This window comes from Coffea eugenioides, chromosome 8 (assembly GCF_003713205.1).
Source record: "Coffea eugenioides isolate CCC68of chromosome 8, Ceug_1.0, whole genome shotgun sequence".
Lineage (NCBI taxonomy): Eukaryota > Viridiplantae > Streptophyta > Magnoliopsida > Gentianales > Rubiaceae > Coffea > Coffea eugenioides.
Genome location: NC_040042.1, coordinates 31046239 through 31062132, shown reverse-complemented (window position 1 = coordinate 31062132; position 15894 = coordinate 31046239). Strand labels below are relative to the sequence as shown.

General features: G+C 33.9%; 1 protein-coding gene across 1 annotated transcript; it reads left to right on the top strand.

The window, feature by feature from the left end:
* The first annotated feature begins 12633 nt into the window (after positions 1-12633).
* On the top strand, positions 12634-14900 carry LOC113780522 (protein FAR1-RELATED SEQUENCE 5-like). Its single transcript, XM_027326318.1, has 3 exons — positions 12634-13942; positions 14074-14719; positions 14801-14900. Exons 1-3 carry the CDS (start codon positions 12634-12636, stop codon positions 14898-14900), a joined length of 2055 nt encoding a protein of 684 aa, XP_027182119.1.
* The last annotated feature ends 994 nt before the right edge of the window (positions 14901-15894 follow it).

Genomic DNA, 15894 nt, shown 5'->3' with positions numbered 1-15894 from the left:
AGGGATAGTTCGAGGACATTCTCTAAACTTGAATTCTTCTTCATTTGGTGTATGCAAAACAATGTCAAGGTTAATTTGGGGTGTTGGTTGGCATCTCAATTTAAAACATTTTTAACCAAGAGAAACAAACCTTTGATCCTTAACTCCTATATCACCCACTCGGTAGTCCACTTAGAAGTGCTTGATCTCATTAACCACGATTTACATGTTGCTTGTCAAATGGATCCTTTGAATGTGGTTTGCTTAGAAAAAATGGGCGTCGTAGAGCAGATTAATAACATATGGCAGTTTACTCCCTCGGGGCCTACTCGTATGCCCGTTCGCTGTCCTTCCATGTGGTCATTCCTCTACTTCGGCGATAGTTGAGGATGAGCCTGGACCTTCTACCTCCGCGCCTCCTCCACCATCGTCTTGGGATGTTGAGTGGCACCACCTCCATTCTCAAGTTAACCATATGGATGAGCAAGTGTCCAATCTTGCGCTTCACATGTACCAGATGTCCTAGAATTTTGCAGCTTAGTTCCACCATGTGGGTTTTAACGCCGCCATTCCTGCCTATTCCATAACTATCAGGAGTCCTTCTCCACATTGTTCAGGGAAGTCTCGTTACCCCTTCTCTTTCTTGTTACATTGGGGACAATGTAATGATTAGGTGTGGGAGGGGTGATAGTATAGTGGGTACTATTCATTTTAGGTGTTTTTATTTTCTTCTTATCATTTTTGGACAGTTTTATGGTTGTTTGTGATCAATAATGGTTAGACGGCTCAAACTTTTCTATTGCTAAGTTTTCTTATGAGTTGAGTCTGACATGGCGAAGTCTGAGCATACCTCTTTGGTGAATGTTGAAAATTTTGTGACTTTTACGGTTCTTGGCTAACCTATTTAGGCAATGTGAATATTTTCTGGCATTCACTATGTAAATTGGTCGACTATTAACCTTAGTTCTCCATATTTGGGAAATGAAACAGGTTTTGTGATTTTTAATTTAATTTTTTTGCTTTGGTGATGTTTGAATATTGTTTGGTTGTACTCTGCTAGTGTCATCACCTAGTAACCGAGAGTTTTCGCTAAAAGTGTTGACTTTCGCATTAAAAAGTGGTGATGTCTATGAGTATAAGGTCCTAAGGCGATGACAGGTTGAGTAACCGGACGTCTTCATTTAGCAGATGTCGGAGTTCACATCAAAAGGTTTGACTGGCTAAGAACTAAGCTCTAATCAATCAAAAAAAATGAAAAAGCACAAAAAATGAAAAAATTGAAAAAAATGAAAAATAGAGAAGAGAGTTGTGAAAAAATGAAAAGTGTACCCGCTAATCCATGGGTTTAATGTTGAGATTTTGGTTAATAGTTGAACCGTTTACTGATAAATATCGGTTTAATATTCCAACTTCTTAGATTAGTTAGCCTGAATTGGATGAGTCTTTGATTTTAGAAGCTAATCGGAGAATATGTCTTGGAACTTAGCCACTAATACTTGACATGAATTAATTGCATCTTGGCATTAGATGGTTTGAGTGATGATCATTGTCTGAATTTATTTGCTGAATTGTTATTCTCATGCTTGAGAACAAGCATGGATTAGGTTAGGTGTGGGGGGAATTGATAAGTTAAAATTTGTTATTAAATTTATGATTAAACTCCCTTTTATTCTTGCCAAGTATTGTTTTAATTGTCGAATTCTACTGATATTTGGTTAATGGTGTTAATTGTAGGGAACTATATGAAACATGATCAAAAGAAGTAATTTTCCAACATTATAAGAGTTGATTTGATGGTGGGGCATTCGGGGCCTATTTCCAAGTCCAAGTCGAACTTAGGACAGTTTTTGAAGGAAGAATTGAAAACTTTAATTTTCATTATTAGTTTTAGTATTGGATTAGGAAATTTGGATTATTATCTTTAGTAGTTATCTTTTTCTATTTAGGAAACATGTTTTGTTATTGGTAATAGATATCGAATAGGAAATGAAAATGAAAAACAAGGACGGACCCGTTTGATTAGGAGTTCGGCCAGAAACAATCTTTGGTAGTGATTTTTTGGAGCATTAGAGAAAAGAGCCGTCGCTGGGTTTTTTCTTTTTTTTTCTTCTTGTTTTTCGTTCACTTTTGGAGCAAACCGTATGCAATTATTATCAATGAACTCTTGCGGATTTTTCTCCATGATGCGTAGCTAAACTTTTATTTTTTAGTCGAGAAATAACGAAGGACTTGGTTCATCTACGTATGTAAGATCTAATCATTTTTATTAAACTCTTTTATTCATTAGTATTTGTATGTTTTCTGGTTTAACTTCCCATGATTGTTAGTTGTTTGGATATCAAAGGCGCCTGATATTTAATTCAATCTAACAAAACTATTGTCAGTTAGGATAGTTAAATTCGTAATTATTTAATTGTATTAAATTAGTGATAACTAATGTGATTGGTTCCAGATTAGGGAGACATACGATCTAATTTAAATAAACCCTGGTAGTGTGTTTGTTAATTAGAATAGGGTTTTCTGATTTTTAATGCAATCAAGAAATTAAATCGTACGAGTGTACCTAGGATTTTTTTCTTGATTAGGAAAGTAGTTAACAGGCGCACCTTAACTATCAAGACACTAAGGAAAAGTTGGTTCTTTATCGCTTGTATGGCAACTATAACGTGTTTATTAGCGAATAATTGAAATAATTGTTAAATTGATGATCAGTTGTTTGAACTACTCCCGGAGTTATTCCCTTGGTTAGAGCCCGTTTATCTTTGAATTAAGTTTAATTTACTTTAGTTGAATTGTTTTTAATTTGCATTGATTGTTTATTTTTAGTTTCAATTGTCCAAACTCCCCCGACTAATTCTTACTTGAAAAGAAACAAATTTTCATCCTAATCCGTGCAGAGACGATCCTACTTGCCATTGTACTCGTTTACATCTTTGAGAGTAGAAATTTATTATTGCACAGGTGCGACACCTGTCAGTGGAAGCGGTAATTCTTTTGGCTCTTTAAATAGGTCTTCATAATTTTTCAAAAGAGCATCTATTTCATTAGGTGGAGAAGAGACTGTTCATGACTCCCTTCACATGAAAATACTATGATTTTTGATGTTCCATAAAGAAGACAAAGATGTGCAGATTCTACAACTACACGTTTCCTCAAGATCTATTGCGTTTTTTTTCTTGACACCATCTGAATAGTTGATTGTTTGGACCCTCTTAGCACCACCTTTCTTCCTTCTTGCACAAATTCCATCCTCAAATCTACAAAATTCCAATTCACATTTCCCAAAGTGGAGAGCCACTGTATGCCAAGCACTATCTCACAGCCTCCAATAGGCAGTACCATTGCTTCAACAGCAAAAGATTGGCCCTGTATTTTCCATGTGAGCTGGGAACATAGCTGAGTAGTAATTAATCTTCCCGTATCAGCTACTCCCACAGCCAAAAGACTCACCTCTCTAACTTGCAACCCGAAACCCTTTACAACACTTGGGTGAACAAAATTGTTGAGAGCTACCACAGTCAATGAAAATATTGACTGCTATTTTTCCCACATGACCATTAATCCTCATTGTCTTGAACTTTGGCTGTACAGTACTGGTCATAGCACAAACAGATATATATGCTAGATTTCTTCTTCCAAGATTTCTTCTTCTGCATTCACGTCTCTCCCTTCCTCATCTTCTACCACTTCAATTCTATATAGTTGCCTTTTCTTGCATATGTGGCCTCTTTCAAACTTCTCATTACACCAAGAACAAAGTCCCTTTGCACGTTTTTCATCCAATTTAGCAGTGGTCAGAGTTCTTGCAGATTTCTTGGTTGAATTCCCCTAATTATCTCTAGGAGTAAGTAATGGTGGAGCTGAACTTCTCATGGAAGGTCTTCCATAAAAAGGTCCACCAGATGTAGGGGCATGAGATATGGAAGTATGGTTCAAAGTCTCGCCCAAGACTGAGACGACTCGGCCGAGTCATCATCGGAATGGGGCTCCTCGTTCCAATACCGGGACGAGATAATTCCGAAATACCTGAATCACCGAGAACTTGGCCGAGAAGTTGTCGATAAGGATAGAAACAACCGAGTCACATCGAATCATCCCAAGTCAACTCGAATCCAACCAAAAAAACAATAAAAAGAAAAGCAAGAGAAAAAAAGGATGAAATTGCTGGGTGGTCTTGATTCTTGGTTTGAACCGTTTCACAAAAACAAGTCCGAGAACCTGAAAGAAACATCAGGAAACATGTTATTCAAATGATAGACAATAAGCAAGGTGTGGTTATTATCCGTGAGGCAAAATAGCAAAAGGTTGCACAAACCATGAAGAAAATATCATAGTTACTTGTGCTTGTTATGAGAAAATATTATGCGGGCATATGAAATAAAATAACTTTTCTGGAACATGATCCACGAAATGCATGTTACTTGAGTCTTAGATGATGTTCTATCTTGATCAGTGATTTCATGAAAGCTGTGGCTGCTATGTATTGTTGTGGTCTCGATAACACTTATCAGGGATTATAGGTTGGGTATTTCGTGTGCATTTAGATTTTTTTTGGATTTTCTAAATTTATTAAGGGAAGTAGATGGGGTAATCTTTCTTATTCTGCAAAGTAGTTGCCAGAAGTTGTTTGCTATGATGAACTTCCAGTGGAATTCTGTGAAGCTGATATTTTGGAAATATGTTAGCATAGTACTGATTCATTAAGGAACTATGTCTTCTTGTCAATTTGCTACTTCAAATTTTCATAGAGGAAGGCCTTCTGAGATTGCCGTTACTTCAGCTACTACAAGTTTGAACAGGGGAAATGCAAGTGCTTCTGTTGCTTCACAACCAAACCCCACTGTGCAAAATGAAGGAAGAGCAGTTGTTAGCCATGCCCATTCTTAGACTTAAGAAACTGTAAGCATCAATGTAGCTACAAATGTGGACTCTCATCTCATATTCTCAACAGGCATGAATATAACAGCATGCAGCAATGTTTGCTATGGCCCACTTTTCAATGTTTGCAGGTTGAACTAGTCTCTATATAGATGAACATAATATACTAAACTTTCATCAAATAACCTCTGCTACTACACTAAAAATGAATATGAAACTGTGTTATGTGTTATCTTGATTTTGCAATTATTAGCTTTGAAATTGTGTTATGCGTTATCTTGATTTTGTTTGTGATGCCATTATATTAAATGAGTAAAGATACTTATTGTGTTTTATATCTATAAATAGTACATCTTACAGATTTTGTTTTGCTAATTTTTTATTATTTTTGTTTAGCATATTTTATTATATTATTCACAATTTTTATAATATTAAATGTTTCAAAATTTGCGTCTCGCTGAGACTGCGACCGATATGACGAAATCGATGTGGAACGGTCCGAGTCACGACCGCGATCGCGACCGTGGCTTTGAACCATGTATGGAAGGCCTTGAAGTTGACCCTTGAAATTGGCCGATTTTTTGAAAGTTCCTTCCAGCACCCATTATCTTGGATTCCTCCAATTTGGCTAAACCAACTGCAAGTTGCAGGGTTCCAGGCCTGAAGATTCTAGCCCCCATCTGAATATCATCCCTTAAACTACTTAAGAAACAGCTTATTGCATATTCCTCAGATAAGTCCATCTTCTTGAGTAACTCCTCAAATCGTTCTTGGCACTCAAGCACACTTTCCTTCTACTTCAGTCTCTTCAAATCTCCCATAGGATCATCATACAGGACATTACCAAATCGAGCTACAATTGCCTTCACATATTCTTCCCATAAGGGTATATCTCTGGTGTATTGAGATTTCATGAAAATTGATGCCACTGTAAAGCTTTACCCTCCATGTGAATAGTTGCTAGTTTGACCTTAACATTGGAAGGAGTATCATCAATCTCAAAGAATTGTTCGCACCTGTACAACCACCCCTTGAAATCTTCTCCTAAGAATCTAGGAAACTCCACCCTTGAAGGTTTGGTGGAGGCTTGATACCCTTGATGGGATTGAGATTCCTGATTTTCTGAATTGAAGGAATTCTAATTACTGGGAATCCTCTGCGTATTTGCTTCGAGAATCAGATTCTTGAGAACTGCACTTTCTCTGTCAAACTACTCCTTTTGATCCTTGAGAAGACTCCTTAGATTCTCCTTCAAGCATTTGTTGTCCTAAGACCTTGTATCTTCAGCTATTTCGAGAATTGAGCTAGTATAACCCAACTCTGATACCAGTGATGCAAAAGGTAGGAAAGTCTCAAATTCCAATCTAGAAGGATAGGGATGATGATGAAGAATATCCCTCAAGGAGTTGGAACTGATGTTGTATTGATAAGGAAAGATTACAAAAGATTGTTACAATGAAGATGAAAAAAATACATGCAGCCCTTCTTCACTACTATTCTCCTGTTATTTATTGGTTACAAGAAGTTAACTAACTAACTAACTAATTTGCCAGCTCAGCACTTTATTCCTTCCTCTGTAACTAACTAACTGCTTCTTGATCATCACGACAATTCAATCAATCATCAATCATCTATGCTGCCCCATCAATCACCCTACATCCCACAGTCTAGATTACTCAAAAGGGAGATTTGAATCCAAAATCTCTGCATCTAAAAATACTCAACTTTAGTCACTATACCAAGGCTTTCTCAGCATTTGAGTGCTTTTGTTTAATGAAAAAAATGATTTTTTTTATTCACAAAATACTTAAAAATCATTTTTGCAAATAAATTTTATTTTTTAGCAGTGTTTAGTTTCCAATTTTGTAATCATTGAGTCTTTCTAGATTGTTCCTATGAAATTTAGGTTTCAATTGATTCAATTTTTCTATTTATCATACTGAATCTGGGTAGAGTATGTTGGTGAATTTCCTTTATTTTTCTTGAAAAATATTACAAGGTGAATTGGATGAAATGTTTGATTTGATTAATTTTGCATAACTGAAGGTCATGAAATGTTAATTTGTCCGTGTGCATGCATTTTTTTTTGTTGATAAAATTTGTAGTAGGTCACTAAACTTTTTTGAGGTTCTCATTTCACCCACTAAACTGTTTTTCATTGTAAATAGCCCACTTAACTCTTAAAAGTATTTTATTTTGAACATTCTCTTAACTCTCGTTGTGCAAATGGATGGAAGTTAACTCATGTGAGAGTCGTCTATTAGAAATGGACAATTTGGATGTTTTGTACGAAATGTATCAACTTATTATATCTGATTTACATTTAGTGCTTTTAAGTATTAGATGTATAAGAGTGCAATACTTTCAAAACTGGAAGCTATGCAAATCTTAGTTTTAATTCGGGTCGTTAGTACGAAAGTTAATCCCAAAGAACGAAAATCTCTTGTTGATTATTCAATGCAATTGGCTGAAAGAAAATCTATAAATCAACAGATTGGATTCAAAAGAAAATTTTCAAATCTTGACAATCACACTGATAATGAGCACACAAATTCTCAATGGTTTCTTTTTTAAAGACCCCTAAAAGAAAAAGAAAAACCTAGTAAGTTTCCCTAATCTAATTAGTATTTACACGGGGAAAAACGAAAATGCAAAAGAAAAGATTAAGGCATTGATAGGATGAGTGATATGAAGAAAAAATGCTAAAAAGGAAACCATATCACCAAATCAGGAGCTGAAGCCTCAAAGATTCATGGTTTCATGCGAAATGTCCAAATTGTCCTTTTAGAATATGAGTTGGTGGGCTAACTTTTGTCCATCTTAACAATGAGAGTTAACAGAACCGTCAAAATAAAATACTTTTAAAAGTTTAGTAAGCTATTTAGCATGAAAATCACTTAGTAGGTGAAAGAAGAATCTCGGGAGGTTGAGCAACTTACTACGCTATTTGCCTCTTTTTTGGGGATAAATGATAAACATCATTTCATTCATCTTAATGAAATCTGTACAAATGGCAACGACATTTTTTTGGTACCAAATATAAATAAAATTCTGTTAGATTTTGTACATAGTATGCTTTGATGTGGATTCCTTTGAACTAGCGTGATGATTTTGTATGACCTAACAAAAAAGATCAATTGTTTGTTTTGGAGAATTAAGTTTGAGCAACACATTCTCTTAATAATGAACTTTTTTTCCTTAACATTGAACTTAACATTGTCCATCTTAACAATGAGAGTTAACAGAACCGTCAAAATAAAATACTTTTAAAAGTTTAGTAAGCTATTTAGCATGAAAATCACTTAGTAGGTGAAAGAAGAATCTCGGGAGGTTGAGCAACTTACTATGCTATTTGCCTCTTTTTTGGGGATAAATGATAAACATCATTTCATTCATCTTAATGAAATCTGTACAAATGGCAACAACATTTTTTTGGTACCAAATATAAATAAAATTCTGTTAGATTTTGTACATAGTATGCTTTGATGTGGATTCCTTTGAACTAGCGTGATGATTTTGTATGACCTAACAAAAAAGATCAATTGTTTGTTTTGGAGAATTAAGTTTGAGCAACACATTCTCTTAATAATGAACTTTTTTTCCTTAACATTGAACTTAAACTTTCCTTAATCCAAATTATTTGAAATAACGAAATTGCAAATTGAGTGACTATTAGTATAATTAACATCTATCGAACCCTAGAAAATATTAGTGAATATTCTGAAGGCTCAATATAAATGAATAAGAACAATCAAGAAAATGGTTATTGTATCTTTAGGAAAATATGCACTTTTAGTTCTTAAAGTTTAGGGTTTGGACCAAAATGTTTCAGCTAAAATAAATTAGTCCCTAGAATATTCAACTTCAGCCAAATTAGCTCCTAATTTAAAATTTTTTATTCCTTTGACTTGATCACTTTGATTAGATTCCATGCAATTAAGAGGTTAGTTAAGAAGATTACCTTCATCCTCTGAATATCTTCTTGTTTGATACAGCCATGGATGGTGCAATCTACAAAAACTGTTCAAGTGACCAACCTCTAATGGTGATCCACATGAGCTCCCATGCACGAAACTTCATAGGTAAATTTGCTTGTAGTTAAATGAGTGCTATCTCTCTACCAAGAAAAAACCTCACAAATCGATGCAGATGTGGAGGAGGAAAATTCTGGTTTCATGAACTAGGAAAATTCAGCCAAGATGAGTAAAAGAAAGAACTAAATTTCTCTCTCTTGATGGCCAAATTTATGGACAATTTCTCTCTCTAGATTTTCTTTAAAATTTCACACACTCGTATATAAAGTTATGTTTTGCCAGCTCAAACAATTAGGGTATATATAGACAAATAAAGAACTTAACTCTGATAGGAAACACTTAATTAGTTTCCAATAGGATTTAGTTTCCATCTTTCAATATAACTCTCGTTTTAGACTTATCCTTATTTGCATAATAAATCCCTCAATTTTAATTTATCTTATAAATTAAATCATAAGTTTTACAAACTTATCATTCAAGTTCTTATTTGAATATCTTTTAATCTTGCACAAAAAAACTCTTAATGTGTGTGGCCCATTAGATTCTCGACTTCATTGGCAATAAGTAAACATTAGAATTCTTAATAATAAGAAATAAGTAAATTAGATCACTTTAATTTATCGTTGATTAAATATAATCAACTAACTTATACTTATAGATCAAGATTGAATTCTAACAAAGCATCATGACCACCCAATTATAGAGAAGAGTCAAGTAGATGACTAAATTTTTTCATGTACGTCTATCATATAATTATTATCTTTCATCATACTTTTCTCACATTAATCTAGACTATGGAATATGTGCCAACTATAATGATTAATGACTTTCATGTTATAAAAATATAACTCTTGTTGGATAGATACTTAGATACAACTATCCAAGATCTTTCCACTTTGCTAAAATTCCTTGAGTTATATTTCAACAAGTGGCCATCAATGAGATAACTCCTCTATTATTAGAGATGGTCAATCATTATAAATTACCTGCTATCTTTCCATGTTTCATGTTATACCTAATCTCTAATGATATGGGCTTCGTTTGGATTCCTCAATTTTTGAAAAACAAGTTTTTCATATACAATGCTACAGTAATAAACAAACAAAAACAACTCCAAAACATCACATCCCTATAATATATAAAAAATAACTCCAAATATATGTATATATATATAAATACACCACCACCACCACTACCACAACTAACCACCAAAAACACACCACCACCCACTGCCCCTTCCCCCTCATCCGAGAGTTTTTGAAAGAAAAGTGTTTAGTAGTATATGGCGCTAGATAGTGAAATTCACTTCACATACCACTATGTTAGATACTTAAGCAGAAAAATTTTTCAAGTTGCGCAACTTGTAGCCAACTTTTCAACTCTCATTTCTATGATGGCTATGACGTTTTGATAGCTGGTTTTAGGTCCGAAACATCAATTTTTGTCACCTTTTATCAACTTTATATCATTGACTTGAACCATTTCGACTCTTCAATACAAAAGAGTCTTCTTGTGAAAAATTGAAGAGTTTTGAGGATTATAAATAGAGAGGTTTTTAGTTTTAGTGAGAGCTTTTACTTCTAGTTAGTTTCGAGAGGGAAAGAGCTTTGGACCAAAAGGAAGAAACAAAAGGGGTTGCATCTTGCTTTTTGAGGCAAGACACAAACCAACAATATTCATAACTTTTTCCATATCTATTAGTTTGTGAGATTAATTTAGGACTTATGTTATGTATCCATTTGTGTAAAAAATTGAGCAAGGAGGAAGATTGAGATGAAGAAAGGGCACGGTTGGAGGCTCTAGTGACAAGGGTTATCCTCTTCTCCAAACTCTTTACCTTGTATTTGACTCCATATTTAGTGAATCTACTAATTTGAATACTATGTTGTTAATGTTGTTTTAAAGTTTATGCCTTGGGTATTTTGTTGAACTACCTATGATTGCTATGTGTTGATTTTTTGATTATTTTGGACTATTATCTTGATTGAATTATTCAGCACTTTAGCTCTCATAATCATGATTAACTGGCCATTAATTGTGATCATCTCAAGGTATTAGATTTGCAATGAAAATTGAAATTTGACACTAATTCATAGAAGTGCTAAATCCAAGGAGTACACTCATGAAAATTGAGGTGGACTTTTGTGACTTATTTTGTAGTAATTTCATAGAAGTAAATGAGCTTATGGTTAATTTCATAACCACGAAAGTAGGTATAGATTAGCTACAGGTATAGTTGGTATACTGGCAAAAGCGGGTATCACAAACATTAGGAAATTATGCCATAGGTTAGCCGAAATTTTAGTACTCAATTAGTCAAAAAGTTGCACTAGCATGAGTAGATAAGGATTCCATTACTCGGAGAGTTTTCATTTGTATTTTTCTGCCCATTAGTAGCTTAAATTTGTATGTTTTAATTTGTTGATAGTCTAAATAATAGAAAAAGTTTAGTAGTATCAGTAGTTGTCCGTCTTTCTTGTGGATTCGACCTTAATTAACCTATACTCTCCTATGATTCATATACTTGCCGAAAATCGCATAGGGTAGTTTAGAAAATTATAAACTTAAAACTTGACTATAGATTGAGTTTCAAGTTCTCAATGATTTTTGCTTTGCAATGACTATTAATAAAGCACAATAGTAAACAATTTCATGTGTTGGAATTTATCTAACCTATATATTCATATGGATCATTGTACGTCGCTCTATTCAGAGGAATATCAATTTCTACTACGAAGGTTTTGGTTAAACCCAAGGCCTCTGTAAATAGTTCGCTTAGCAAGACTATAAATGTTATCTATAAGAAGATTTTAAATCTAGGTAAATATAAATATTGTATTCCATATGAAAATAATACTTAATAACTAGGTTACTATTATTTTTCTTGATTCTTTAAAAACAATCCAGGTCAAGACACAACTGACATTGATAGTTTATCTGATGTATGATAAAGGTATTGTAATTTCTTATATTATACTTACGTTAAATTACTTATTGTAACATGCATTACTTTTCATGTATTAACTATATCAACCGACAACATTAGTGTTTCGACTCATTTTATGACTATTAAGTACCAAGTGCATTAATACCATAAAGTTTGCAGGATTTCAAGCAATGATTGTTTTTGTTTCAATTTCGTATTTATAGACTGTTCTTTTTCCTTTATTTAACTCAAGTTTAGTAATAAAATATGAGTTAATCTTTCCTACACCGTCAGTGTAAACCTATTTTACACTGACGGCTCACCATATTGCGCCACCTCATTAATGAAAATTGGCAACCTGTTATAACCTGTAACCATTACCTATTATCAAATAAAAATAGGTTATTCACCTCTTTTTCTGCCTCTTCCTTCTCTTTCTATTATATTCTCGATTTGTAACCAAATTCCTCCGCTGATCAACTCAAAATTGGGATGACAGGTTAGACTTCTTTAATCTCTCTCTCTCTCTCTCTCTCTTTTTTTATATGTATGATGTCTTTTATAAACCCACTTTTACTTAATTTTTACAAAGTGTAAACCCTAATTCAATATTTGTTCAAGAATCGATTTTGTAGTATAAAAGAAAGATGAAATAAATATGTCAAAAAATAAGAAAAATTAACTAAGTTCCTCTTTATATTGCAAAATCTGTTTTGAATATTTCAAGAGTGGTAGTTTTTATTGTCATGTTTATTGACAATTGTGTGAAACTTGTGTCTCCAGTTTGGTATTGTGGTTGCATCTTTCGGAAAAACAATGGGTACTGAATGTCGTATGGAATGTGAACTTGGTACTGAATGTCCTATGGAACAAGATCAATTTGACCATGACGCTGCACATGGATCTATGCCTGAAGATTCTACTAATGAACAGATTGAACCTGGAAAAGAGGTGAACTTATATGTTGGAATGGAATTTGAATCATTGGGTGATGCCTTTAAGTGTTACTCTAACTATGCACACAATAAAGGTTTTAGTGTGCGAAGAAATCGTATCACGAAATCAAGGAGCGATAAATCGATAATTGGACAAGAATTTGTTTGTTCCAAAGAAGGATTTCGCTCCAAAAAAGATTCTAAAGCTGATATGCCACGGGATAAAACAAGACAAGGATGCAAAGCATTGGTGTATGTATCCCAAAAGGAAAAGGGTAAGTGGATTATTGCTAGACTTGTTTTAGAACATAATCATGTACTTGCCTCTCCTTATAGCAAAAAATTTTTACGTTCAAAAAGGAAAAAAAGTGTGGCCCAAAAGAATTTGATTGATATGCTAGACCAATCTGGTGTTCGCCCAAGCAAGATTGTCTCTGTTTTAGCAACTCAAGTTGGGGGAATTGGAAACTTGAATGTCACTGATCATGATGTTTGTAACTATTTGAGTACAAAAAGACACAAGGAACTAGAAAAAGGAGATGCACAGTTAATGCTGCAATATTTTCAGAAGCGACAATCTGAGAATCCTGGTTTCTTTTATGCCATTCAAGTAGATATAGAGGGTCGCCTTGCTAATTGTTTTTGGGCTGATGCTAAGTCAAGGTCATTATATAAACACTTTGGTGATGTGGTTACATTTGACCCTACATACCTGACAAATAAATATAAGATGCCTTTTGTTCCATTAACTGGAGTTAATCATCATTACCAGTCAATTTTGTTTGGAGGTGCTCTGCTTTGGGATGAAACCGAAGAATCGTTTGTTTGGTTGTTGCAAACTTGGTTAGAAGCAATGCTTGGGTGCCCTCCTAAAATTGTCATTACAGACCAAGACATTGCGATAACAAATGTTGTTGCTAGAGTTTTACCTCATAGTACACATCATTTTTGTATGTGGCATATTGAGAAAAAATTTCCAGAGACACTTAGCCATATTTATCACCAAAACAATGATTTCAAGTATCATTTCTCAAAATGCATTCATGACACTATCACTCCAGAAGAGTTTGAAATGGCTTGGACTGAGTTAATTGAGAAGTACAAGTTGCAAAATAATACATGGATACAAAAGGTATATTCAATTCGTGAAAGATGGGTTCCTGCTTTTGTGCGTGCTAGTTTTTGCGCAGGTATGTACCTTATTCTTTCTTGGTTAAAAAAATAAAATTTGACTTAGACTTTAAATCTTAGGATAGTGATAATTAAATTTTTTTTATTATATAATTATTTACTTTTGTGTAATTGCTACTGTTTTGTCCAGGTATGTCAACTACCCAAAGAAGTGAGAGTATGAATAAGTTTTTCAAAGACTATCTGAATTCTAGCACAGCTATGAGTAAATTTGTGACTCAATATGATAGGGCTATTGAGGCAAGGTATGATAAAGAAAAAGAAAAAAAATTTAAGACAAAGAATACGAAACCAATTTTGAAAACTCTGTACCCTATGGAGGCTGAAGCAGCCAAAGTGTATACACGAAAAATTTTCAGAATGTTTCAAGATGAATTACTGGAATCCCAGAAATATGTTTCTGAGAAAATAACTATGAAAGATGGAGTTTACAAATATAGGGTACATGAGCGTCAAAAGGAATTTCCCTCATATATTGTAATTCTAAATATTGTTGAACAAAAAGTTGAGTGCTCTTGTCACAAGTTTGAATTTGTGGGGATTCTTTGTAAACATGCGCTGATGGTGTTTATAAAGAAACAAATTCATTCACTTCCAATGCATTATTTGTTGGATCGTTGGACAATGAGTGCTATTTGTGGACGAGATGAGGGGGATTTTTCTGAAAAACTTCACCAAGCTGAGCCGCTAAGAAATTCAAGCATGTGGTTTAATGATATAATGGTTCGTTCACTTGGCATTTCAGAGAAAGCTTCAAGATCTGCAAAACACCACAGGTTTGTATAGTACCTCTACTTTTTTTTTTTAAATGACATTGAAATTTTTAACCTGATTTGACACCAAACTCAATATTGCAGAGTTGCACTTCAAGGGTTGCAAGCATTATCTGACAAACTTGATGATTTGCCCTACGAGAATGAGCAAGACAGTAGTTTATCTATTTCTCAAGTTGACTGACATTCTGAAATTCATGATCTCACTCAAGGTCAAACATCTCAGAAGAGTATAACTCTATTTAATCCCGTGACAGTTGCATCAAAAGGGCGTCCTCGCACCTTACGGATGAAGGGTGGTTTAGAAAAGTCTCGTAAAAGTAATAAATGCTCTTGTTGCAAAGAGAAGGGGCACAATAGAAGTACGTGTCCCAAAGTAAAGAATTGAGTGGACTGTTAAGAGCAATAAATGCTCTTGTTTAGAGCCTAGTAGTTTGATGAATTATCTTTTCATTCATTCACGTGTACTGTTTAGATGTTTAGATTACTTTACTAGAATGATAGTTTGTTATCAAGTTTGCTTGTCCAAGTTCAGATTACTTAAGTAGAGTGATAGTTTGATGTATTTATCTTTTCATTGATACATGTTCACTTGTCCACTTCAAATATTTGACCAGAATATTTGTCCACTTTAAGTGACTTGACCAGAATGTTAGTTTTAACTAGAATGTCATTATATTGTTATATTTATATTCAAAACAGATTTAATAAGAATTTCCACTAACATGGCTGGAATCGACCTACACTATAATTTTGCAATATAAAGAGGAACTTAGTTAATTTTTCTTATTTTTTGACATATTTATTTCATCTTTCTTTTATACTACAAAATCGATTCTTGAACAAATATTGAATTAGGGTTTACACTTTGTGAAAATTAAGTAAAAGTGGGTTTATAAAAGACATCATACATATAAAAAAGAGAGAGAGAGAGAGAGAGAGAGATTAAAGAAGTCTAACCTGTCATCCCAATTTTGAGTTGATCAGCGGAGGAATTTGGTTGCAAATCGAGAATATAATAGAAAGAGAAGGAAGAGGCAGAAAAAGAGGTGAATAACCTATTTTTATTTGATAATAGGTAATGGTTACAGGTTATAACAGGTTGCCAATTTTCATTAATGAGGTGGCGCAATATGGTGAGCCGTCAGTGTAAAATAGGTTTACACTGACGGTGTAGG

What these genes read in the sequence shown, in the direction of transcription:
- LOC113780522 (XM_027326318.1), top strand. Translation starts at nt 12,634, where the DNA reads ATGGGTACTGAATGTCGTATGGAATGTGAACTTGGTACTGAATGTCCT. An exon ending in GCGTGCTAGTTTTTGCGCAG is followed by an intron (nt 13,943 to 14,073) that starts GTATGTACCTTA and finishes TGTTTTGTCCAG; the next exon opens with GTATGTCAACTACCCAAAGA. An exon ending in AGATCTGCAAAACACCACAG is followed by an intron (nt 14,720 to 14,800) that starts GTTTGTATAGTA and finishes TCAATATTGCAG; the next exon opens with AGTTGCACTTCAAGGGTTGC.